The sequence below is a fragment of the Amorphotheca resinae genome (assembly GCF_003019875.1).
Source record: "Amorphotheca resinae ATCC 22711 unplaced genomic scaffold M430scaffold_8, whole genome shotgun sequence".
Classification (NCBI taxonomy): Eukaryota; Fungi; Ascomycota; class Leotiomycetes; order Helotiales; family Amorphothecaceae; genus Amorphotheca; species Amorphotheca resinae.
The window spans coordinates 980,832-1,004,473 of record NW_020194478.1 but is presented as its reverse complement, the minus strand read 5'-3'; the positions used below and the strand labels follow the sequence as shown (position 1 = coordinate 1,004,473).

The 23,642-nt window shown below is 49.1% G+C and overlaps 10 protein-coding genes across 10 annotated transcripts; 6 read left to right on the top strand and 4 right to left on the bottom strand.

Moving 5' to 3' along the window:
- Positions 1 to 358: 358 nt before the first annotated feature.
- M430DRAFT_29097 (hypothetical protein) lies at positions 359 to 1,566 on the top strand (the record flags this gene model as incomplete). The annotated part of the gene is made up of 2 exons (XM_024865846.1): positions 359 to 882; positions 939 to 1,566. The coding sequence occupies 2 exons, from the start codon at positions 359 to 361 to the stop codon at positions 1,564 to 1,566; spliced, it is 1,152 nt and encodes a 383-aa protein (XP_024719685.1).
- An 851-nt stretch (positions 1,567 to 2,417) lies between these two features.
- On the top strand, positions 2,418 to 4,006 carry M430DRAFT_20396 (hypothetical protein; the record flags this gene model as incomplete). The annotated part of the gene is made up of 5 exons (XM_024864287.1): positions 2,418 to 2,716; positions 2,778 to 3,133; positions 3,204 to 3,350; positions 3,404 to 3,463; positions 3,513 to 4,006. 5 exons carry the CDS (start codon positions 2,418 to 2,420, stop codon positions 4,004 to 4,006), a joined length of 1,356 nt encoding a protein of 451 aa, XP_024719684.1.
- A 1,176-nt stretch (positions 4,007 to 5,182) lies between these two features.
- On the top strand, positions 5,183 to 6,866 carry M430DRAFT_142480 (carbohydrate esterase family 16 protein). Its single transcript, XM_024862768.1, has 3 exons — positions 5,183 to 5,719; positions 5,769 to 6,491; positions 6,545 to 6,866. The coding sequence occupies exons 1-3, from the start codon at positions 5,361 to 5,363 to the stop codon at positions 6,696 to 6,698; spliced, it is 1,236 nt and encodes a 411-aa protein (XP_024719683.1). The 5' UTR covers positions 5,183 to 5,360; the 3' UTR covers positions 6,699 to 6,866.
- Positions 6,867 to 7,176: 310 nt separating this feature from the next.
- Positions 7,177 to 9,946, top strand: M430DRAFT_43349 (hypothetical protein). The gene is made up of 4 exons (XM_024867613.1): positions 7,177 to 7,835; positions 7,888 to 8,005; positions 8,056 to 9,306; positions 9,379 to 9,946. The coding sequence occupies exons 1-4, from the start codon at positions 7,500 to 7,502 to the stop codon at positions 9,768 to 9,770; spliced, it is 2,097 nt and encodes a 698-aa protein (XP_024719682.1). The 5' UTR covers positions 7,177 to 7,499; the 3' UTR covers positions 9,771 to 9,946.
- A 473-nt stretch (positions 9,947 to 10,419) lies between these two features.
- Positions 10,420 to 12,447, bottom strand: M430DRAFT_256614 (hypothetical protein). Its single transcript, XM_024865275.1, has 3 exons — positions 11,361 to 12,447; positions 11,226 to 11,313; positions 10,420 to 11,131 (listed from the first exon to the last, which is right to left on the bottom strand). The coding sequence occupies exons 1-3, from the start codon at positions 12,204 to 12,206 to the stop codon at positions 10,554 to 10,556; spliced, it is 1,512 nt and encodes a 503-aa protein (XP_024719681.1). The 5' UTR covers positions 12,207 to 12,447; the 3' UTR covers positions 10,420 to 10,553.
- A 909-nt stretch (positions 12,448 to 13,356) lies between these two features.
- Positions 13,357 to 14,716, bottom strand: M430DRAFT_104916 (hypothetical protein; the record flags this gene model as incomplete). The annotated part of the gene is made up of 3 exons (XM_024860966.1): positions 13,357 to 14,112; positions 14,159 to 14,609; positions 14,658 to 14,716. The coding sequence occupies 3 exons, from the start codon at positions 14,714 to 14,716 to the stop codon at positions 13,357 to 13,359; spliced, it is 1,266 nt and encodes a 421-aa protein (XP_024719680.1).
- Positions 14,717 to 15,081: 365 nt separating this feature from the next.
- M430DRAFT_123751 (hypothetical protein) lies at positions 15,082 to 16,527 on the top strand. Its single transcript, XM_024861889.1, has 9 exons — positions 15,082 to 15,128; positions 15,178 to 15,218; positions 15,399 to 15,414; positions 15,466 to 15,531; positions 15,587 to 15,629; positions 15,685 to 15,756; positions 15,809 to 15,874; positions 15,930 to 16,008; positions 16,093 to 16,527. The coding sequence occupies exons 1-9, from the start codon at positions 15,102 to 15,104 to the stop codon at positions 16,154 to 16,156; spliced, it is 474 nt and encodes a 157-aa protein (XP_024719679.1). The 5' UTR covers positions 15,082 to 15,101; the 3' UTR covers positions 16,157 to 16,527.
- A 246-nt stretch (positions 16,528 to 16,773) lies between these two features.
- Positions 16,774 to 19,491, top strand: M430DRAFT_123747 (hypothetical protein). Its single transcript, XM_024861888.1, has 3 exons — positions 16,774 to 17,475; positions 17,529 to 17,930; positions 17,983 to 19,491. The coding sequence occupies exons 1-3, from the start codon at positions 16,822 to 16,824 to the stop codon at positions 19,312 to 19,314; spliced, it is 2,388 nt and encodes a 795-aa protein (XP_024719678.1). The 5' UTR covers positions 16,774 to 16,821; the 3' UTR covers positions 19,315 to 19,491.
- A 311-nt stretch (positions 19,492 to 19,802) lies between these two features.
- M430DRAFT_51713 (hypothetical protein) lies at positions 19,803 to 21,134 on the bottom strand (the record flags this gene model as incomplete). The annotated part of the gene is made up of 3 exons (XM_024868248.1): positions 19,803 to 20,564; positions 20,687 to 20,838; positions 20,897 to 21,134. The coding sequence occupies 3 exons, from the start codon at positions 21,132 to 21,134 to the stop codon at positions 19,803 to 19,805; spliced, it is 1,152 nt and encodes a 383-aa protein (XP_024719677.1).
- A 417-nt stretch (positions 21,135 to 21,551) lies between these two features.
- On the bottom strand, positions 21,552 to 23,195 carry M430DRAFT_51712 (hypothetical protein; the record flags this gene model as incomplete). The annotated part of the gene is made up of 2 exons (XM_024868247.1): positions 21,552 to 21,577; positions 22,163 to 23,195. 2 exons carry the CDS (start codon positions 23,193 to 23,195, stop codon positions 21,552 to 21,554), a joined length of 1,059 nt encoding a protein of 352 aa, XP_024719676.1.
- Between the last annotated feature and the right edge of the window lie 447 nt (positions 23,196 to 23,642).

The following is a 23,642-nucleotide window of genomic DNA, read 5'->3' as shown; positions in this document are numbered from 1 at the left end:
CTTGAAGGCTCTACCGGACGGTACGTGCTCCCGGACAGCTGAAGTGCCGTGAAGAGGTCTCAGCTCCTACGACCGGGACCAGCATCGGCTTCGGCTGCTACGAGGGACGGAAGAGAAGCCTATTAGGACGAGTTGGTTCTGCAAGGCTGTATCGCAATCCCGGGTGTTGGACTCGAGGCTGGCGGCTAGGGGTTGCCGTGCTTACTCCCTGGAGCGCTCGACAAAGCCATATCATTGGTTGTACGTTGAGCAGCGGAACGGAGCGCAGAAACCCACCACTATTCTTTCCATCCCCAGTCAGCCTTGCGAATCTTTTGCAGACCCCATCTCAAGTTCAGGTTGTTGACAAGGCTCCATCATGCATTATATACGTTTCCTCAAGTCTCCTCGGCTACTGCTGAATTCACCTCCTGTTTTGAGTGCGAAGGTAACTGTTACTACGGACCTTGGGGAGTCGTTCCTTCTGACAGACATTGCACTATTTGTGGAGCTCGAGTCTGAGGATGGGTCGAATATTCTTGGCCCTGGGAAGGGGAGGGAATACATGTGGAAAGGGCGCAGTGGTATGAGGAGTTTGGAGGTCTCCATACCTATTCCCTTGTCTAAGAGCAAGGGAAGAGGTGGAGGAAGGATGAGGATGCTGGTTCGTCCAAAGGAGGACAAATATAATGTGGATACTTTGGGAATATTATTAACTGGGAATAATAACCCCAACGAGGATGAAGGCCGGGTCCTTGCTGTCCGGAGCATGAGTCTCGATAACGGTCAGCCGGCCGAAGGGCAAAATGCAGGTGTAGGAATGGCGAAGAGAGTCCTTATCTCAGGGAGTAAAGAGATCGTCGTCTGGGAAGAGACTGGGGAAAGTATAGCACGACATATCTGGTATGATTGGACAGGTACGTCCACTTTCTCTTCCATTTGACTAACGGTATGAATAGGGATGCCGGGCTTATGCTTTCGTCATATATTGCTGCCATCTCGCCCTCCAACACCCCACATCCTGAATACCTCCATACTCTACCAGAATTACCAACGCTGGGAAAGATACTATCTCTCAAGGATTTGAACATCCTAGAACTTGGTGCAGGCTGCGGCATCGTCGGCATAACACTCTCAAAGTTCCTCCCCAGCGCCTCACAAATCCTCCTCACCGACCTCCCTGAAGCCTCCGAGATATTGGAGCACAATCTCTCTCCCTCCATACTCCTCCCCCAAAACAGAACAAAAATCACACACCAAGTCCTAGACTGGGCATCTCCCCTTCAACCAAACATCAAGGAGACAGACTGGGATCTGATCGTCGTAGCGGATTGCACGTACAATCCCGACGTCGTCCCGGATCTAGTCTCAACGCTGAAATCCATTACACAAGGTAATAAGAGGAAACATGCGCTGATATTGTTGGCTATGAAGGTAAGGCACGAGAGCGAGATGGTCTTCTTTGACTTGATGGCCCGGAATGGGTTTGTAATTCAAGAGAAAGCAGTTCTGCCGCTGCCCGTCTTGGCGGGGGAGGGGGAACAGATTGAGATTTTCGGATTCATGTTGAGAGATGCGGGGGATTAGACTGAGTACACTGGAGGAGGTTTGTTGATGTTCTTTTCTGTTCCTTGACCGAAAGACACGTACTTCCGTGGTTCTGTACACAGATACCAATACCGATAGGGTGAACCCCATGCTCGATTGAGAAATCAGTTACGGCCCAAGCCCCAGAACCAAAATGCAGACAAGAAAATAGACAAGCAACATATCTACTCTCTTCTAGGAATTTCTGGAGCGTAAGTTTGCGCGTATAGAAGGAATGAATGATGCGGGTACCTCAAGGCGTTGAAGGTTCCTTGGTCTCTCAAAGTTTGTCACGCTATTGAGCTCAAAACAATAGGCTCTTTTGAAGACCTTTATCCCGAGTACTTTCGCAATTTGGTTCAAAGAATGTTGAAATTTTCTTCCCGAAGCACACACTCGTCAAAGATATGGAAAGCCGACGCTAGGTCGCCTCCCTTTCTCTCCGAATAAGCGAGGCCCCCCTTTTTTTCTTCAACCCCTCAACCCATTTGGCCAATCTCGAAAGCTCTCCATAAGCCATATTCTTCTCACCATCAGCTCAACGTATAATTCGTTGGAGCCCCAAAATTCCTTTCTATTGTCACCATATGTGGATTATGGATCCACGAGGGGCCCTCTACGATGGCGTCGGCGTGGATGAGCTGCATTGATTCGACCATTTTCAGGGTTGTGGATCGTACCTTTCTACGGTAGGTACCGCCGACGCTATGGTATGGATGTCTAATCATCATTGAATGGATTTATATGGTGTTGTCGGGCGTCATCACTTAGCTCTCGGTAGTGTCCGTCGTCATTAGGCCTCGATAGTACCAAGCGTACAATGGGGGACTTCTGCCTATATATATCCCCCAATGTCCAGGACCACCGCAATCTCCAAGCTGAAGCATTCGATCTTCTCAAATCACAATCTCTTCTCAAGTCTTCTCAAATCACAATCTCCGCTCGCGTCTTCATCGCATCCCCACTTCAACACACTTAGTGTTCTTCACTTCTCATCATCTCCAAATCTCACCATGCGTTTCTCAGCCGAGCTTGTGGCCCTCGTAGCCATTTCCTCCTTCGGTCTAGTTGCCGCTGCTCCTATCGCCGAGGCAGAAGCGGACCCAGCTCCACTCTTTATCGGTGGACAGTATTATGGCGGTGGCTTCGAGTAAGTTTCCTTCTTCCAAAGCGCCGTTCCAGATCATCATTCTAATATGGTTTCTACACAGAAAGCATGGTGGCCACGGCATCAAAAGAGACCGCTACAGGGAGAAAGGCCACAAAAAAAGCCATCACCATGGCTACAGAGAGCGAGAGCGAGAGCATGAGCATGGCCATGGTCACCACGAGCATCATCTGGGAGGGCATGGAGGCTTTGGAGGCTATGGCGGCGGTGGCTATGGCGGCTATGGCGGCGGCTATGGCTACAAAGAGCGTCGTACTGACCCTAGTGCCCGACCCGCATCCAGCCACGGGACCTACCCTGGTGGGCACTGGGATGGAGGAGTCTGGGCTGGTGGCTCCTACAAGCGTAGTGTGGTAAAGCGTGACGGGGCTCAGAATGAGGACGGTAAAGACGATGGCTGTTAGTATTCCCCATCCTGATTTTCATTTCGCATTGCCCCTTTTGAGATAGGAGCTGACATTCCTCAAAGACGATGATGGCTATTACGACGATGGCTATTATGACGATGACTACTATGACGATGATAGAGACGGAAGAGATGATAGAGATGGAAGAGACCACAGGGATGGAAGAGACGATAGAGACGATAGAGATGGGAGAGATGGAAGGGACAGGGGTAAGTCCTCATATCAGATATTTGTGGGATGTCAGAGCTGATAATCCGCATAGATGACCGCGATAACCGTGACCATGAGGGACGACACCGAGATGTCAAACGTACGGATGGCTGTAAGTATAATTAATCATGTTATAACTAGGTCACTAATCAAATCCGCAGACGAACACGGAAAGGAGCATGAGAATCAGAAGGAGCATGAGAAACAGAAGGAACATGAGAAACAGAAGGAACATGAGAAGCAGAAGGAGCATGAGAAGCACCACAAAGAGCCTGAGAAGGAGCACAAGAAGCATGAGAAACAGAAGGAGCATGAGAAACAGAAAGAACACGAGAAGGATCACAAGAAGCACGAGAAGCAGAAGGAGCCGAAGGAGCACAAGAAGCAGGAGAAGCATAAGGAGCCTGAGAAGGGTCACAAGGAGCACGAGAAGCAGAAGGAGCATGAGAAACAAAAGGAGCATGAGAAGCATGAGAAGCAGAAAGAACACGAGAAGCAGAAAGAGCACGAGAAGCAGAAGGAGCACGAGAAGCAGAAGGAGCACGAGAAGCAGAAGGAGTATGAAAAGCAGAAGGAGCACGAGAAGCAGAAGGAACATGAGAAACAGAAGGAGCATGAGAAGTTCCATCACAAGGTCCATCACAAGGACTATTAAAAGGTCCATGGAAGGTCCATCAGAAGGGCCATTAAAAGGGCCGCAAGGATCATCAGATTCATCACAGGCGACACTCAGCGCCTTACCCGTTTGCTCCTATACCTGGGGCTAGATAATATCTGGCGAACTGTAATAAGTAATAGGCTATTAATCACTGTTAGAATTTACTTTTATTTTTCTCAGTGTGTGCTTACGAGTGAGGATTCTAGAATGTTTAGCTTGAGTTTAGAATGCAACATGGGCAGGGACGATCTGATTGGATAATTTCAAAAGCTTCAACGGCATAAAACTATGAACTTTTGAGTAATAGGTTAATCAAATAAATGAGTGTACGATACCTAGGTGGAGTAAGCTTTGAACTGATCTCTACGCAAGTGGAAATTTGAGGTCACGTGCAACTATTCAGGGGTGAATGGTATTGATATTTTCATCGGACCGGTTAAGCGAGAGTGACAAAGGGGGTTTCCCTTGCCTTGCTTTCCTCCTTACCCATAATCTACTCCATCACTGATATCTGCTTCTATATTCCTCTAATATCGACAACTTCAACTATCCTCAGATCATGATGATGTGACACTTGCTGGCAATCAATAAGAGCACTCCAGTCCCAAACCCACAGCTGAAAGAAGCTCAAGCTTAATGAAGCCAGGTGGATGCGATCATACCGTTGCAGCCGGCAAAATGATGGAAGTTGACCGAGATGCTTTCCCTCCTCCCCGGCCAAGCCAACAATATCCCCTACAGAAAATACCAGAGAACGACTAGGGAGAAATTGTCGAAGTGACACGACAGAGTTGATGATGATCGAGACATTGTCCATCTCCGGCGAAATGTCAATATACCCGGCATTAGCTCCCAAACTTCTGCGGTACTTCCACTGATCCGCCCAACACTATGTAGGTCAACGATTTCAACGGATTCGGCGCCGTGATCATCGCCCTGCTCGCCTGGGTAAAACCAGACTCATCGTGCTATTGGAGCGTTTCCATTGTATACAGATGCACGGATGAGCATTTCCCCGCACATCTATAGCTTCATCGTGAGGCTTTGCAGTCCTCGGGGCCACGGAAGCGAATCCTCCGTGTGGTCTTCCCCGCCTGATGTTCTGAACCAAGATGATGCGCTTCGATTAATTCACACACGGTAGCACTCACTACCGGTCCTTTTCCCTTACCGCTCAGCTCTAGGTATGCTGATCTTATATCATGATGGGGGCCCGCTTTCATCTGTTGTGTTTTTTTCTTCCACTTCCAAAAGCATCATCAGCAGCACTTGCATTCATTCTACTTAGCTGTGCTAATTGAATCTCTTGAGCCTTGGAAGTCAATTTGCCTTTTCCTCTCAAATCGTAAATATGCTATTAAACCGGCCTTTTTGGGTAGCAATAGCGCTATGTCTGTCGTCCAATGTCGAAGCAGCGTGCAACCATGATAATTGCTTGAGAGCTTTCATCAGATCCTCCGCGGCCGCCTCATCTTTCTGCGCAACCTATACTCCAGGCTCAAGTACACCAACGCGCACGACCGGACTTCCAAGATTTGTGTCTGCCTGTCAGGATTCTCCAGCCAGGATTTCAAGTGCATGTGCTTGTCTAGCCACTCCAACACCAACTACAGCGACCAGTTCACCCACCACGAGTGTAACTGCAAAAGCTACTTGTGCCGCTACACAATATTGGCCCGGGTGGGAGAACATCAAATATGCGTTTGTCTTGTGAGTAACCGATGTTTGATGGTCAGGGTAATTAACTGATCTGATACAGCGGCGATTCATACTCAAGTACTGAGTTCAATGAGACTGGTGTCCAGCCATCGCCTACAAATCCACTTGGAAATCCGACATATCCAGGGTTTACCTCGGCCAATGGTCCTAATTGGGTTGACTTCCTTACCACGAAGCACAATGCATCTCTTCTTTTGACCTATGATATTGCATGGTCAGGAGCAACCATGGATTCTGCTCTTGTTGCACCATATATACCAACTGTATCATCTATCGCCGAGCAAGTTGAAAACTTATGGTTCCCAAATTATGCTTCAAAGCCAGCCTCAGCTCCGTGGTCTTCGGACGATACTCTTTTTGCAGTATTTGATGGCATCAATGACGTCGGAAATTCCTGGGCCCAAGGGGTACCAGCCACTACGACGCTCAATGCCGAGATCTTCAATGTTTATCATGGCCTTGTCGACGAACTCTACTATGCTGGTGCACGCAACTTTGCGTTTCTGAATGTCCCACCTGTGGATCGTGCCCCCTTGACCTCCGAAAAAGGCCCAGAGAGTCAGGCAGAGGAGAAGGCAGATATCTTGGATTGGAATACCTTGCTTGCCGGTATGGCTCAAGACTTGAAATCGATGTTTCCGGATATCAATGTCTTCGCCGTTGATGCCAGCCTGCTTTTTACCCAAGTGTTGGACAATCCAGCCAGCAATCCTATCACCGCTGGCTACCTAAATACAACCGGGTACTGTGATGCGTATGCCAAGTAGGTGGATTCACATAATTTATTGTTCGGACTCCCAACTAATTCTATCGCAGTGGTACCCCAACAGAAGATTACTTTGACCCCACGTGTGGGATTCCAGTCAACCAGTACTTCTGGCTGAACAATCTTCACCCAACTTACCCAATGCAGGATGTACTTGCACAGGGAGTGGCAGCGCAACTGGAGGCAGGGCCGAACGTCTGCTGAACCAACTTCTGGTAGCATCAGCACGGATGTTGATTTCTTTTATGTTAGGATCACATATCTCAAGCTATGGCCCTGGAATGACCTTGTCAACCCTGCAGCGGGGGTTAAGAGGTTCACTTCTAAAGAATCCCATCTATATACAAACCAAATAAGAAAAAGTTTACCAACAAATCGTCAAGTGCCCTTTTCATGACCACGTGACCACAGATGGGATCGCTTCTGAGTACCTATTAGGTAGTCTTTCGTTCTCGAACACTTTACGTAGGCTGATTTTTAACAGCCTCTTCAATCTTCAGGAACATCCCCTTTGCCATAGAAGGATTCCGATACTCGAATGGGACAAGACGGATGAAGACGAGGGGCTCAGTCCAGTCCCTGTCTCCCCGCTATACGCTAGACCGTATCTGGGCATAGAATCCGAGATATTTCTTATCAAGTTACCTATCAGAGCGATTATCGAACCAATGCCGCAGTTATTCGCACGCCAATTGTCAAGTCTTGACAGCTGTAGGAGACACAACGGTGATTTTTTCAAAGCTATCGGCATGCCGAAGGAGGGGCTGCGGGTCTGGCCATTGAGTACGAGAAGAGCTTCACCACAATCAAAATCATCCATTACCTATCCCACTGTTCCGTGCTCTTGACCGAATTGGAATATCAAGTCCCGCGTGCTTCCTATATCATTGACTGCTCTCCCGGTCGAGATTGACTTCTTCACACTGCGACTTTGCTGATATATACGAGAGCGGAGATTCTAGAGAAGTTCTTCCAGCAAACATTCTTCGCACAAGCATAACAACCATGGCTCTCGACAGACTCAAGTCCGTTGCCCAGCACGTCACTGGTAGCGGTCCTCCTCCTCACCCGTTCGACCCCCTCTCCAACGCAGAGATCGAGACCGTTGCTCAGATTGTTCGCAAGGAACATGGCAAGGTCAACTACAATGCGATCACTCTTTCAGAGCCGCGGAAGAAGGAGATGATGAAATGGCTCGAGGACCCAGCGCACACCCCCAGACCGGCAAGAATCGCAGACGTAGTTGTGATTGCGCCGGGTGGAAAGGTCTGCGAAGGATTGGTGGATATACTGCAGGGAAAGATCACAAAATGGACGGTGCTGGAGGGTGTCCAGCCTTTGGTGAGTTTGTGTGTTTAACGATGGGGGATTCTGGACTAATGAAGACCGCCAGATCACGATGGAAGACCTACAAGCTGTAGAGCATATCTGCCGGAAAGATCCAAAAGTTATTGAACAATGCGAGATTAGCGGGATTCCAAAGGAGGACATGCACAAGGTGTACTGTGATCGTATGTCTTCCCTACTGCTAGCAGTCGCGCGCATCTGCTGACCTTCATAGCTTGGACAATTGGATATGACCACAGATTTGGAAGCAACCGCAGACTGCAGCAAGCCCTGATGTATTATCGGCCGCACGTAGATGACAGCCAGTACTCGTTCCCCCTCGATTTCTGCCCTATCTTCGACGCCGAGAAGCAAGAAATCATCCACATCGATATCCCTGAAATCCGCAGACCCGTTAGCAAAGCAAAGCCAAACAACTATCACGCAGCGAGTGTCGAGGCAGAAGGCGGATACAGGACGGATATCAAGCCCATCAACATTACTCAGCCCGATGGAGTCTCGTTCAAAATCGACGGAAGAATCATTGATTGGCAAAACTGGAACTTCCACGTTGGATTCAACTACAAGGAAGGGATTGTGCTCAACAACATCACATACAACGACAAGGGCAATGTCCGGCCTGTTTTCTACAGATTGTCTCTGGCGGAGATGGTGGTTCCTTACGGCAATCCCGAGCACCCTCATCAGAGAAAACATGCTTTCGATCTTGGCGAGTATGGTGGAGGATATATGACCAACAGCTTGTCTTTGGGTTGTGATTGCAAGGGTGCTATCCATTACATGGATGCTGCATTTGTCAACAGAGCAGGCGAGAGCACAACCATCAAGAACGCTGTATGCATTCACGAGGAAGATGCTGGCATCCTTTTCAAGCATACCGACTTCCGTGACGAATCTGTCATCGTTACCAGAGGCCGAAAACTCATCATCTCCCAAATCTTCACAGCGGCGAACTACGAGTACTGCGTGTACTGGATATTCCACCAAGATGGAACCATCCAGTTGGAAATCAAGCTCACTGGAATCCTGAACACCTACGCCCTGAACCCAGGTGAAGATACCAAGGGCTGGGGAACGGAAGTCTACCCCGGGGTCAACGCCCATAACCACCAACATCTCTTCTGCCTGCGAATCGACCCCAATATCGACGGACCCAACAACACCGTCTTCCAGGTCGATGCCACGCAAGGGCCAGGCGAGGTCGGCAGCAAGGAAAACCCATACGGAAACGCTTTCTTCGCCAAGAAGACAAAGTACAGCACCGTCAAAGAGGCAATCAGCGATTATGACGGCGTCACCTCCAGAACTTGGGATATTGCAAACACCAACAAGTTAAACCCATACAGTCACAAGCCCGTCAGCTACAAGCTCGTGAGCAGAGAAGTACCAAGACTTCTCCCCAAGGAGGGATCACTGGTCTGGAAGCGCGCAGGTTTCGCCCGCCACGCTATCCACGTTACTCAATGTACGTTCTCCCTCTCCCACCCCCTAATCACCCTTACCCTTCCTTACCCTATACTAACCCCCTACGATCCAGACTCCGACGACCAGACCTGTCCCGCCGGCCGACACGTGCCCCAAACCTCGGGCGAGCCATCCCGCGGCATCCCCGAATGGATCGCCAACGGCGACGCGTCCATCGACAACACCGACATCGTAGTCTGGCACACCTTCGGCATCACGCACTTCCCCTCGCCCGAAGACTTCCCCATCATGCCCGCCGAACCCATGACCCTGCTCCTGCGCCCGCGCAACTTCTTCACCAAGAACCCCGCGCTCGACGTCCCGCCCAGCTACTGCAGTACGCCGAGCCAGGTCGCCGCTAAGAGCGGCGCGCTGGATGCCGCGGATAAGATGTCCAAGTTGGTCGTTGCGGGTGGAGAGGCGGCGACAACGTCGTCGTCGTCGTCGTCGTGCTGTAAGAAATAGGAGAGAGAACACGCATATTAACAAATAAAAAATAAACCGGCATTTAGCGGGTGTTGGCTTGTTTGATTGGTGTCTTTTTTATGGTCTTTTTTTCTTTTTTACCAATGGTATAGTAGCTAGGGGGGTAGGCATTGGATGATCTGTAATGAAGCAATATTATTTATCCACGTTCGTCTTCGATCTTTGGAATGCGTTTCTTGCCATGATTGAGTGCTACCCCACACATCAGGGGTCCAAATAAGGTTGTCGTGATCTGCACTGTAGCATCCACCACATACCTACATAACTTCTTATTAGGGCAATCTACGTGCCGGCAAACCACCCGTATTTTGATCTTCATCACTTCCTAGCATAGTAAAATTCCAGTACCCAGCATTGAAAAAGCCAATGCAGAGAGAGAGGTCTGCTGAGAAGAAATCGTATCTTAATTCATAGCTCATCCCTATGTAAAAAATTGCACGCGTGATCTCATAATTGAAAAGAAAAAGAACGGGTCCCAGACGCAAAATCACCATTTCCTGCCCATATGAAAAGGAGATTAGAAACCATCCTGTCGATACGCAGTTTCCATGAACGACACACGCCTGCTCTTGCGCCGAGTGCTAGTTCTAGAGTATACTCCCCGCCGGCCAGTCGACACGATGCTCATCCATACTTTAAGTCAGAGTAGCCAGCATAGCTCTAACCAACCTAGGAGGCGGCCCTAAAACAAACAACGAATCAGCCGAAACTCTTACAGAACTCCCAGCCAGGGCCAAGAACCCACCAAAGGATAAGGATCGTTCAGATGTATTTCGGGACGCTGATTGACATCCTACCTTTTCTGTCTTTCTCAATCCTCACTGTTGCTTCAGGTTCAAGTCTCTCTCGTTTAACCAGGGTAATTTCCTCTCCGGGTCTCTCATACGTATCTCTCTCGTACAGCACCAAATCGGTTTCGGAAACGCGGTGACTGTGACGGCGGCCTGAGCGGCGGCGTCGTCTCTGAGCTCGGAGAGCCTCTTTCTCTGCTTCTAAGGCCCTGATCTCGGCGCGAATTGCACGCTCGTCTCGCAAGCCGTGTCGGTCGTTGGAAGCTGCCAGCGCGAGAGGTCCAACTGTCATAGGGTCCGAGATGTCGGTTACTTCTCTGTGCCGCTCAACGAGTGTGCTCTCCTCACGGGGGCGGCCAGCATCGATGATAATGGCATTGTTATGATGATGGCGGCGAGGGGATGGAGATCGTGTTTCCACAATCTTGGTTTCTTTGGCTACCTCGAGGTTCTTCCCCGGTGGTGGCGAGGGTGCCGTGATGACCTCTTTCGTGACGCGCTCTTCAATGACGGTTCCGGCTTCAGAGCGGGCCCCGGACATTTCGGCTTCTGATTACACAAAACCATTAACATTTATTTCCACATTGAAGCGGCTACTGAATAACAGAGGCACAGTTAGGATTTGGTGAATATAGGAACTTACTCTCTGACGCTTTGTAGTCCTCGCTCAGCTTAATAACCTCGTCGATATTTTCGCGGCCGAGGGCTTTCTGGATAATGATCACATCGCCCTAAGAATGTTAATCAAGGACGAAAATGTCATGGGTGGAGCGCAAACCTCTTCCTCGAAAGGATAACCCAAATCGATAATTGCTTTCTTGCTCACAAGTTTGGCAGGCATTCTCGTCTTTCCCCTCTTAGGAAACTCGCTCTTGGCAACCTCGCTGACAGGACTGGCGGATCTCGAGCTGCTGCTGCTGCTACTTCGCGCGCTTTCCCTGGTACTTCTACTCTCTCTGCTTCTGCTTCTCCTCCGTCTCCTGATAATCTCCCTTTCCACGACGCGCTCTGGGTAGCCCCTAAACTCGTCATCTCCATAGTAATCTGGCTCAGCAATCCTGATGTCCTCATAATCCCTCTCGGCATATCGTCTTGGCGGTGGGAGTCCCCTCGTCCTTGGTAATGGAATAGGAGTTAACGGAGGGGGTGGCGGGGCCCTAACCTCCTCCCTGTAGATTCTCGCAGGAGGACCATATTCCTCCCTCTCTCTGAATCTCGCAAGTGGTCCCCGATCAAACGTATCCAAGCTACTCTGTCTCCTGATTATTCCCGGCCTCGGGGGGGCTTCATATCGTGGAGGGCTATAGTACTCCCTCTCCCTCTCCTTCTCAAACGTAATGCTGCGTCCCCTGTCCCTGCCAGTCGATCTCTCTCTTGCATATCGTGGCTCGTCGTCATAATACTCTCTTCTTTCAAATCTATCATCCTCATAACCACCTCTTGGACCGTATCGTTCTCGCTCATAAACGTCGTCAACGGCGTACCCGCCTCCGCGGGGAAAGCGTGAGTCGTGTTCTTCGAAGCGCTCTCGTGTTTCAGTGCCAAAGCGATTGCGATCGCGCTCGATCTCAAAGCGTTCACTGTCCCAGCGCTCACCTCGTTCGCGGCCCCCGTAGCGAGACATGTTGTAGGTCCCTTGGGGCCCTTTTCGATATGACTTGAGGACGTGTGCTAAAAGGAGTGTAACTATTCCAAAACTCGGTGATCCTGGTGATGCAATGATGTACCTTCGTACGCGAGACTCGTCTTACTTCTGCCCCCGCTATTGGTGAAGAGGGCTCGGCGCAGAAGGCTGGGAGAGTTCGAAACAACAGACGACGTTGATCAGGTTGGATCGATCGCAGGACAGTCCACGGAGTTGTATTGTGTCGTTACTCTTGCGAGACAAGAGGGAGGCTCACGGGAAGAGGAGGCTTTATCGTGCGTGATGGATCGTCTCGAAGCTGGAATTGGTGGGGTCTTGGAAAGGAACCTTGCAAGTGATGCCCGGCTGCAGGATGGGTTCCACGTGATCCTCCTCTATTTTTACTCCCACAGCCTCCTCCTGCTGTATCGAAGCCCTTCCCGCATGCAATAAATGGCAAAGATGTTCTGTCTTGCCTGCTCCTAGAGCGCAGAACAAGTGTCCGGATCGAAGAAGAACGATTTCTGTGTCCAGACGTTGAAAATCCCTGGGTGACGTTTGGTGTTGGTCGTCATCGCGTAGAATTTCTGATGACGTAGGGGTAGCAGGTCAAGCTTATAGCCAAACTGGCAGTGCGAGTACTCTATCAGCATCCGAGTAACTTCTTTTCGAGAGATATAACAAGAGAAGTTGTTCATCTAAACGGCCCAGGAACGACATCTACAAATACAGCAAAGTACTGGGTGACTAGAGGCGCGGCCCGAGATCCAGGCCCAAACGTTGGACTCTTGACGGAGGACGCAAATTGTGGGGAAATGGGGCCTTTAGAAGTGAGGCAAATTTTTGACGGAATCTCTAATTCTCATCACTGATATCTTGCGTGGCTATCTCTGAGCTTTTAATTTAGAAGACCTATCAACTCCCCCGTCCCTTCATCCATGCCATCCATGCCATCCATGCCATCCATGCCATCCATGCCATCCATGCCATCCATGCAACGCCACGCTATGCTCCGAAAAGTGTGCTCCTATTGAGATCTGACCCGGAAATGCAAGGAATGTATCACGCCTGTAGCGCAAGAGGTGTGGGCCAGAATCAGCCCTCGTTGCTGCAAATGCCAAAAGCACTCCCCTAGCAACCCTGCCCTGCCTCATTTCACCTTTCGGCTCTTGATGTAATCTCTCAGCTGTTCGTGCCTAGTCACGAAAAACATCCTCTTCGCATCATTTTTCCAGATCAGCACTCCGATCTCATCCGCATACCGCGAACAACCTTCATACTCCTTTTGATTTTCAAAATCCCTGAACAGAAATCCAGGTGTAGCTTTCATTCTTTCATTCTCAATCTGCCATAATCTGATCTGGTCTACAACCGTTGGAGGCAACACTGGCCCTCCTCCTTGTGCAGCCGATGCTTTCAGCAATTGTGGATGAGCATGCGTAGAAAGATAAGAAATGATTTGGTCAGATGTGATGCCCTGGGAGATAGCTTGGCGGATCGAATCCCGTGTTACACGTCCGGCAACCATGTTGGGATAGCGCGTGCTGAGCTTGGTGAAGAGAGATAGAACGGCAATTTGTAAAGGAGAAGATGTGTAGGCGTAGAGGCGATAATTCGTTTCTATGATGATAAATCCCTTCGTTCCCGTTGCAGCGCTCGTTGCAGCATCGAAACCGGCAGATACACTACGAAGGGCACTGGCGTCGGATGTGAGTGTTGTAGCTAGTCTTGTAGGGAAGAATTGGGTAGATGTTGAGGGCGGGATGTAGACAAGGCCGAAGTCAACTAGATGTCCAAGCATTCGTTGTTGAGATTCTGTGAGAGTGGTAGTATTGTATGCACGACCGAGTTCGAGAGAGCCAAGCATAAAAAGAAAAGAAAGAACATCGACGTTGTCCATTTCCATCTATTTATGTTAGCTTACGTAGACCCTCAATGGGAGGCGGACATACCTTCTCAGCATTTTCAATCCAAAGTAAGAGGAGTGTCCACACTTGGGCATTGACTTCTTGCAAGAGAAAAGAGAATCCAGCTTGTGTTATTCCTGAATTCGCATGCCTTCCTTTTGTGACCAAGTTCCCGGCCTGTAGCAAGTCCTTCACTGCCTCTGTAGGTCCCCCCGAATCGTGTCGCATCCCGTCTCCTACGCTGTTCACGACATAATGCAGAATGCCCTCCCACTGAGTTCTCGCGTAGTCATCGAGAAGACCAAGGTCAACATCTTCAACCACATCGCTTGAAGGTACCCCGAATGATTGATGGTCACCACCTCCAGTTAACGCGAGTTGTAGAGCGGACCGAAAGTTTTTCGTCAGAGATACGACTTGGGGTTCTTCTCGACTCGGCGCGGTAATCGTAACTATGTGCAGCCGAGATAGCAGCGAGAGGGCTTGGTCTTTTTGTCTGCGGCACATTAGCTAAGACCCATGACAAGTAAATGTTGATGCTAACCGCTTGCTATTAGGATGAACCCAGAGGTCAAGATCGGTGAGAGGTAGTGGCTTGCTCATGTACAATAACGCCATTACGAAAGTCTTTGCTGTTCTCTATCAGTCGCCATACTGGTATCATCAAAAGATGCCATACCAAGATGTGGAAGCATGCGCCTAAATATAGCCAAGGACGTTGAAGGCTGTTGATATAAACGCCTGAAAGTCGTCCCTGGAAGCCTCTCCAGGTAATCGAAGGAGGCGAGGGTTGAGACAGACATCTTGAAGTTGTCAGGATCCCAAGTCTCGAAGTCTCGAAGACTCGAAATGGTGCAGCCTCGCCATGATTGAAGTCCCGAAAGCTCACGCTACGCACGGACCACTTGCGCGAAAGCCCGTGATGTCGCGGGGCAAGCTTTCAACGAACGTCCAACCATCCATCACTATTTCATTGTTCGTTTCCAATATGGCGGCTCTTAGATTTGTACGATCGGTATGTTTAAATTGCCTTAATATTGAACTGATAGCTAATCGATGAGCAGGTCCTGAAATCATTCCAAGCAGAGTCTGGGCTAGAGCCGAGGTAGTTCTCCCGTCTTCCGTCCTGTCCGCAGTCCAGCTCTTGGAAGCATAAGAGTTTCTTTACAGCCATGTACCTTAATTTAGTATTGCCCCTTTATCAATAAGTCTGTTGATATAGGGATAATTGAAGAAGAAGGGTTTACTACTTCAATTCCTTTGCTGACGCGTCTTCTGTGGCCAGACTGTTTGGGGAGCATGTAAGGACTCCTTTTGGTTATTGTCCAGTTCAGTGTTGATTATTTTGCCAGCTCCGAGTCACAGCCGCAGAGCCAGGCCGTGTCGAGTTCGAACTCGACATCCGTAAAGAGCATACTGTCAGTTCCCTCTGTATTATTAGCCTGTCGTTTTTATAGCTCATTCGGGCCACAGAATCGACTGAATATTCTCCATGGAGGAACTATCGCGAGCATGGGTAATTAATTGTTTACCATGACAGACAGATTCCTCATTGCTGATACCTTAGCAAGTTGATTTAGGGGGATCCCTAGCAGTGGCATCACGCGGATTATATGCCACTGGGGTATCTACCGATCTAAATGGTGCGCTAGATTGAGAACTTCAAAGCGAAGCTTGCTGAAATTATTCTTTTAGTCACATATCTCAGCTCTGGCGGTCAGGTTGGGGATACGTTGAAGGCAATCGTCACCTGCGATAAATGTGAGCGAGCCCCCACCAGCGGAGACATTGAAGCCACTAGTCTGATAATTCATAGTTGGAAAAACGTTGGCATACACGTCAATTCAGTTTACCAATAGTAAAGGAGAATTAGCCGCAAGGGGCAGTCATACCAAGTAAGATCCCCACCAGTAGGGAGGTCTCAATTAGACGCTACGCCAGATTATGGGCAGGCTTAATCGTTGCTTACCACTTAACAGATACATTGCGCTTGCTTGGAAGCATCCTGAGAACATTGTAGGGGAGCTTTCCCCGAGGAAATAAGGGCATGTCCATTCAAGGCTGGCTGAGCGAAGCCTTAAACTGCGTATAGACCAGAAATCCTATCCGGAAACAATAGAGCAACATTACTGAACCCTTCTGATTTGGTCTTGGACATTGTTCTCATGGATTGATTCTAATGAGCTCGCGGTTATGAAAGCTCCTTTCACGTGATATTCGGCTGGGAGAAAGAGGGAAGCTTTGTTGCACATCGCGTCGCCGCTCGTATTCAGGATGTTGGACGTTGGTTTTGATGGCGGTGGGATTAGCATCACGTGACTAAGAAAAGGGGTGCATCACGTGCATCTTACTTCCCGCTAAGAAGATATCATCAACGTCACTCCATGATTAGCTTCAATGTTCTTCTGACGACGATTTTGAGTTCTCTAACCGCCACGTGCATGACGTAGATTACTGGTGGCTCGAATTCACAACAGCATCCGGATAATAAGGTCACGGGTGTCTGGAGGTAACTTGAATCTTTCTTCAATCTAATGGCTCTTTTCTTTACTTGTTGCATGTTTCTTCCAACTCATTTCCTCCGGCGTTCCAAAATTGCTTCCATTTTCTTACGATCCAGCGCAAGAGGCGGCAGCTGTAGAAAGTTCTACAGACTGTCACTTCGCCCGCAATTTTTTCGAAGGATAAAGGGCTACATAGACACCACCATGCCTCCCAAACGCAAAAGATCCTCAGCCATAGCTCCGGAAGCTTCAACCGATGGGCCAGCCCCAGATCCCCATGATAATCTCGTTCCTCCACCAGCGAGTATATCTACAACCAAAGCCCCGACCCCAAAACGACGGACTTCTCGTCGCTTCAATATTGATACAAACCCAGACCGTAATACGGAAATTATAGATGGGAAAACGGCACTGCGGGCAAGCCCAGATTCAGTTGAGAACGAAGAAGTCTTTGAAGTAGACAAAATAGATGGTGGGACTCCTAAGCCAGCCAAGAGAAATGATACCAGGGGGACTTTTCCAGCAGAAGATAGTGATTCCCCACTTTCAGACATCCCGACAGAGATCCCTGTATCTGCACCACCGCGGAAGCGGAAGAAACCACCCTCAAGTAGTTCAAATGCTGCAAAAGGGGGGGCTAATGAGACGCAGGCTCCGAAAAGGGAGTCTTCTGCAAACAAAGCAGCAGTGTCAAAGGCAGAGGAGGTAGATGGTGATGAATCGGTTGAGAGGCAAGATCCAGACGGTGATGAGGCTGTTCCTTCCGAGGATTTGGATACTATGAAGAAGGAAGCAGGAAGGCCACCTCCTGTTAATAGTGATTATCTCCCACTTCCTTGGAAAGGCAGGTTAGGATATGTACGTACACTTTGCTTATGAGTTCCGGGGATTGCACTGATATTCAAAAAAAGGCATGTCTGAATACTTATCTTCGACATTCCAACCCTCCCGTATTCAGCTCTCGAACCTGTCGTATTGCCTCCATCCTGGAGCACCGACACCCTTTGAAAGATCCAACTCAGCCAGAACATCCTACCAAAAATCGTCCTGATAAAACGCAGCCTGCATCTATTGAGAGGGGGCAGCGATGGGTGGAAGAGCTGGGACTGGCCAATGCCAGAGACATAGTGAAGATGCTGAGATGGAATGACAAATATGGGATCAAATTCATGAGATTGAGTTCTGAGATGTTCCCGTTTGCTAGTCATTTGGAATATGGGTACAGACTTGCTCCTTTCGCAAGCGAGGTTTTAGCAGAAGCAGGAAGAGAGGCAGCTAGATTGGGACATAGGCTGAGCACTCATCCTGGACAGGTATTTTCTCCGGCTGTTCTGCAATTCAGAGTCACTGAACAATCGCGGCTAGTTCACGCAGTTGGGATCTCCTCGCCCTGAAGTAATTGCAAACGCCATTCGCGACCTGGAATACCATGATGAGATGCTTAGCCTCCTAAAGCTCCCTCCCCAATCTGACCGGGATGCAGTCATAATCCTTCACATGGGCGGCACCTTCGGCGACAAAGCCGCAACGATCGATCGATTCAAATCCAATTATAAGGATCTCTCCCCATCGATCAAACAACGACTCGTCCTCGAAAATGATGACGTCTCATGGTCCGTCCATGATCTCCTGCCGGTATGCGAAGAGTTGAATATACCATTCTGTCTCGATTTTCACCACCACAACATAATTTTTGATTCTTCCCAGGTAAGGGAAGGGACCCTCGACATCATGAGTCTGTTTCCAAGGATCAAAGCAACCTGGGATAGGAAGGGAATGAGGCAAAAAATGCATTACAGTGAAGCAACGCCAGAAGCTGTCACCCGTAACCAGCGACGCAAGCATAACGCGCGTCCTTCAACCTTGCCTCCTTGTCCCAACGATATGGACCTCATGATCGAGGCCAAGGATAAAGAGCAAGCTATTTTCGAACTCATGAGAACATATAAGCTACCTGGTTGGGATAACTTTAATGATATAATCCCGTACGAGAGGGTGGATGAAAACAATGTTCAACCGAAGAAATCGAAAAAGAAGTCGAAGAAACAAATCAAGAAGGAGATCGAGGAGTTTGGGAGAGAGCTGAGCGAAGCGGAGGAGGTGAAGGAGGAGATTAAAGAGGAGGATATTGGGATGGGAGGCAAGGAAAACAGAGTTTATTGGCCGGTGGGGATGGAGGAGTGGTTGAGGCCAAAGAAAAGGGAGGTCAAAAAGAAGAATGGGATGGACGAGGAGGAGATTTTCAAAAATCCAACGCCAGCTAACTTTGCTGCTCGGAAGGCAGTGATGGCTCGGAATAAAGAGCCATTGAATGACGAAACGAAAGAGAGGTTGAGAAACGCGACGAACGTGGCCGATATACAGAAGATCTTGGAGGACATCAAAAAGGAGCGAATAGACCAAGCTGGTCAGGAGAATGCTAAAAATAGCAAGCCCAAAAAAGAGGCAAAACCTAAAAAGACCACTCCAGCAAAGAAAAAGACGGCCAAGAGTACGCAGAAACGAGGTGCCTCAAATTTAGAAGACGAAGAAGATGAAGACCTGAGCATGCCTGATTTATCATCTGCAGATGATGACGAGACTGGGGAAACAGCGAAAATGACTGCAACCGCCGCCGAGCAGCCAAGGCAAAGTGGTAGGGTGAAAGGGAAGAGGAAGAGCTACGCGGAAACCGAGATCGATCAGGAAGAAGACTAGAGCTCTGGTTGGATGCTTCCTCGTCCTTGAACTTATATCAATCAACTTCGTTTGAGCTCCTCAACCTTTCTTTCCAGTGGAAAAGAAAGCAAAACTAGGAATTTGTGAAGACATAGGTTGTCAGAGTATTTATATAAAACAAGCGATCAGACAGCCTCTGTTCATCTTTCAACTGTGTCGTAATCGTCATCCAGTCGCTCAGATCTGACGATGGATAGATACGTAGCTTAATAACATCATATCTATAGCCACAATGGGACTTCTGGGAATAGTTGGTCTATCATCCTGCGCTAAAAGCTCTCTTCAGCAAGATCTTCTCTTATAATCATCCATATTCTTCACGACCCTGAAAATTGTAAGATTGTAATGCATGAAGTTGTAATATTATAAATGAGCTATTTAGAGAGCTCATTGGTACTGCATATGCTCGCCTCGATTGATTAGCCATACAGTAATATAAACTTCATTCTCCCGCTCATCCTGAGGGTTCATTGACGAGCACCAATACCAAGCATAGAATCCTTCCTTTTTCCCAGTCCCATAGCAGTTCGTGCTCCCATAGCTCTGCCGACTCTACTGACCCAACCAGCACGCTCATCCGACATCTTCCCTCCAGTTGGTAATAACTTTGGCTTGCCCTCCATCCTAGCAAAAAGTAACTGAAACTGCCACAGGCTATTCTTCGCCTCATTAGTAGTGCACAAAGCCTGCAAATGAATAAACGCTCTATTACTCCTCCTATCATGATCTTCAGTTATGTCGTCTGTGGTCGTGGAACGTAAAAGCTTCTGTGTCCCTTCCGTTTCTTCGACGCCTTTAGATTTGGCCTTGCCTCTTCCCTTGGAATTGAAGGGAGGAGGGGAAGAACTGGAAGAAGAACTAGCGGCAACATATTGTTGGAGCATCTCTGAATCCAATAGACATGCATCGAGGACTTCGCTGTGGAAGCGGTCGCTGAGAGCTTGAAAGCGGCCGCACCAATAGGAGTTAGGTTGTGCAGTATGAATCTGGCGCATGTTGGTTGTAAAGAGAGGCAATGGAGGATTAGTACGCACAGAAGTAGACATTGCTGCTTGTGTAGAGGAGCCAGAGGCCTGTCGACTGGCATTAAGATTGATATTGGAGCGCGAGAAGGATGATGTCAAACTGGATAGCATACCCATTGTTCGAGACTTTGGAAGAAGAGGAGTAGGATTATCATAAGAAGGAGATATCGGATGTTGAAATCGGTGGGCCTTGGGCTGCGTATTCTGCAAAGATGTTAGAAGACATTGCAAGAGGGTCTAGATCATTGAAGACAGCTGGTAGATAGATACTGCTCATCACAACAGGAAAATCGAGACATAGGGTAAGTCCCTGCAGGGGATCTCACCTCTTTCTCCCTCTTTTGACTTGGCAGAACTGGCGTGCTAACATGGCGAACAGGAGAAGATTTTGCTTCCAAAACTGGACTAGGAATTCTTGTAGGAGTAAGTCTGTGGATCTGGGGGAATCGAGGTCGAAGTGGCTTGGGGGAAGATAGACCTGGAAGATAGGGATATCAGTAACCATTGAGTAACAGAGGGAATCAAGATATTCTTACTCAGGTCATTCGTCGAAGCTGACGCTGTAAGGCAAGAATTGGCAACCGTAGGATGGCTATGCAGAGTCCCAGATCTTGGAAGGGTATTGGTAGTACGACGACGATTATAACGACTCTTGCGATCAGGGGATGGCGGGAAACGCAGGAAAGGCTTGCTGTCAACAGTAGCCATAGAAGCTGATTTTGGTATGCTGGGAGAGTAATTGGAAGGCCTGTATCGGCGCTCATTGGCCGCCATATTTGATTGTGGGATTGCCTATTGATTGCAGTTGTTAGCATTATGAGCCAAGACAGTCTGGAAGGAGATTGGAGATTGGCTCGGGGGAAGGAACACCGCAAACCTTCCTCCGGCTGTGTTTTGTAAACGAACGAAAACTTGGTTTGAATGACAAAGGAGTATAAGAAACGGAGAAGAACAGAAAGGATTAAGTTGGGGCTCCTCACCTAAGCTTCTGGGTGTGGACCCAAGTCGAGAAGAAGGTTAAACCAGTTGCCTGTGCCAATAGCTATCGTGACAAGTATCATGGACCAATAGGTTTCTTTGGGGATGAGGTGCGTGGCTTTCTCGAAGGCAACAATCAGAAAAACCACAAAGAGGGTACTAAGCACGATCTGTTGTCTGTTGATCCGGTTGGCTTCCTCTCTGGGGACGGGGTTAGGAGCGTAGGGGGGAGGAGCCTGCTCGCCGACGACAATGTTGTTGTCTGGCTGTCTACGGCGGAGGAGAGCCTCGCCGTCGCCAGAGACTTCGAGGGGTGTCTCCTGCGGCTCTTGGGTAGGCTGTCGATTGTTGAGTGGGGTTGGAGGACTCATTCTCGACCAGGTAGAGAGATCTTCTCGGTTGAGGGTTGTTGCTTAGTCGTCGAGCTGTCGACTTTCGAACCAACCTGCGCTAAAATCTACTTCAGGAGTGGAGTTTCAGAGAAGACGAGACAGTGAAAGGTTGGGAGAAAAGATTGTTTTGTTTACATATTTAACCGCAAAGAAAGAGCATCAGAAGGCAAGCGGACGGAACTCACGCCATACCTGGTACTGCAGGCACGCTGACAGCTTTGTTCTATGAAGCAATGGCAGTGGCAGAAGACCTCGGTCATTGTTTCCCAGCACAACATTTACATGACATTTGCTCCATTGCTTCTGTGCCGACTTAGCACCACTTGATCTCGATCTTTGGATAGAGCAATTAGACTATCTCATCTCCTATCTGCAATGTCATGCTATCAGCGATCTACAATATGGCGTACGGATGGAATCAATTCCCCTTACTACTTTCTCCGCCCCATCCTTCAATCTGGAACTTGAATTTCATGTCCCCTTTACCCCTTTCTATAGGATTGCCTTCGGCATCCCACAGTGAGCGCTCCACGAATGTCACGTGTCCCTTCCAATCCACGAGAACGATGGTCTGCCTTTGGGTGCCATATATGCCTGTCGTCCCGCTAGTGGTCTCTGCATCTGGACATTCTTCATCCTTCAGATCGGACTCGGAATTGCCGTTCTTTGCTGCAAGGTGGTCCATCCCATTTGGTCCGGGCTTGGGGACATCTTGAGGCGTTGCTCGGCCAATTGGAGGGATGAAGACTGACTTCCTCAACTGATAGATATAGGACTCGAAATCATCGCCATCCTGTTCCGGAAGAGTATTTATGTCAAGCACAGAATACAGCTTCTCCACCAGATCCTCTTCCCCCAAACCCGCCTTTACGACTTCTTCAATAACCTCTACCAACTTTTCCTTGCCAATTTTGATTTTTGGCCAAGTTATTGGATCATCATACGAGGTATTGCTCAGTCCATACACCTCTCCTCTTCTCTCGACAAGCCATGGCACGTCGTCCGGACTCCCACTCCTGTTGGATATGATTGCCAGCGGTTCCAGCTCGCCACTCGAATCTTTCCGCTTCCTCAATGTCCCGCACAGCAGCGAGAAGCCACCGACACCCTTCACGCCCTCGCCTTGCAACAAGCGGTATACGAACTCCTGCGTGCTCTCCTCCTCTGGACTTGACAGCCACGCCGTCACCATCCCGCCTCTGCTCCGGGTCCCTTGTATCGGATGGTCCGCATCATTGGTGTCTGTCTCGCGGTAGTTGGTTAAAACTGCGAACTTGCCCGTCCTTGTGACGCCGAGCCATGTGCCTCGTTCTTCCCGTTGGAGGTCTCTTGACGAGAGGATTTGCTGGCCATTCACTGACCACCAGTGCGGTCTGCTTGTCGGACGGAGGATGAACTCATCGCGGTTGTCGAGGACTATGAGCGCGTACGAAGGGTGGGCGGTGGTAACGAGGACGATGCACATTTTTGTGGCCGTTTATAATGTGTCTTGCAGGCAGTTCGTCTACGCAATCTCGGGGAGGTATGACGATATCCGCGCTGAACATAGTGTGAAGGAAAAGGTGAAAGCAAAAAAGCGTCCAACGAAGGCTGTATCAAGTACTGGGGCATGATGGACCAGATGTCCCTCGACGTATGGCCTGATCACATCTAGTCTGCGGGCGTTGTGCTTTGTTGTTCTTTCCCCATCGTCCTGTCCTGCGTTGGGCAGGGATGGGACTCACGTGCTCAAAAGTCACTCGATTCTGGGCTTAGGTAAGCACGGGGTAGAAACCGCCGAATCCCCGAATCAACAGAATACGTCACTGCCAGGCTTTGTCTTGAATTCTCCGCAACGAATGATAAACAACAATTCAATCAAATGGAACCTTGTACTGGGGTCTCTATCACAGCTATTACCTCGCAGAGAACC

Coding starts and splice junctions, on each gene's coding strand:
- M430DRAFT_256614 (XM_024865275.1), bottom strand. CDS start 12,206: ATGTCTCGCTACGGGGGCCGCGAACGAGGTGAGCGCTGGGACAGTGAA. Junction 11,314..11,360: donor GTTATCCTTTCGAGGAAGAG/GTTTGCGCTCCA, acceptor TAACATTCTTAG/GGCGATGTGATCATTATCCA. Junction 11,132..11,225: donor GGACTACAAAGCGTCAGAGA/GTAAGTTCCTAT, acceptor TTGTGTAATCAG/AAGCCGAAATGTCCGGGGCC.
- M430DRAFT_123747 (XM_024861888.1), top strand. CDS start 16,822: ATGCCTCCCAAACGCAAAAGATCCTCAGCCATAGCTCCGGAAGCTTCA. Junction 17,476..17,528: donor GGAAAGGCAGGTTAGGATAT/GTACGTACACTT, acceptor ATTCAAAAAAAG/GCATGTCTGAATACTTATCT. Junction 17,931..17,982: donor TGAGCACTCATCCTGGACAG/GTATTTTCTCCG, acceptor AATCGCGGCTAG/TTCACGCAGTTGGGATCTCC.
- M430DRAFT_43349 (XM_024867613.1), top strand. CDS start 7,500: ATGGCTCTCGACAGACTCAAGTCCGTTGCCCAGCACGTCACTGGTAGC. Junction 7,836..7,887: donor TGGAGGGTGTCCAGCCTTTG/GTGAGTTTGTGT, acceptor GAAGACCGCCAG/ATCACGATGGAAGACCTACA. Junction 8,006..8,055: donor GCACAAGGTGTACTGTGATC/GTATGTCTTCCC, acceptor TGACCTTCATAG/CTTGGACAATTGGATATGAC.
- M430DRAFT_142480 (XM_024862768.1), top strand. CDS start 5,361: ATGCTATTAAACCGGCCTTTTTGGGTAGCAATAGCGCTATGTCTGTCG. Junction 5,720..5,768: donor ATCAAATATGCGTTTGTCTT/GTGAGTAACCGA, acceptor GATCTGATACAG/CGGCGATTCATACTCAAGTA. Junction 6,492..6,544: donor TACTGTGATGCGTATGCCAA/GTAGGTGGATTC, acceptor ATTCTATCGCAG/TGGTACCCCAACAGAAGATT.
- M430DRAFT_123751 (XM_024861889.1), top strand. CDS start 15,102: ATGGCGGCTCTTAGATTTGTACGATCG. Junction 15,129..15,177: donor CTCTTAGATTTGTACGATCG/GTATGTTTAAAT, acceptor ATCGATGAGCAG/GTCCTGAAATCATTCCAAGC. Junction 15,757..15,808: donor GGTATCTACCGATCTAAATG/GTGCGCTAGATT, acceptor TTATTCTTTTAG/TCACATATCTCAGCTCTGGC.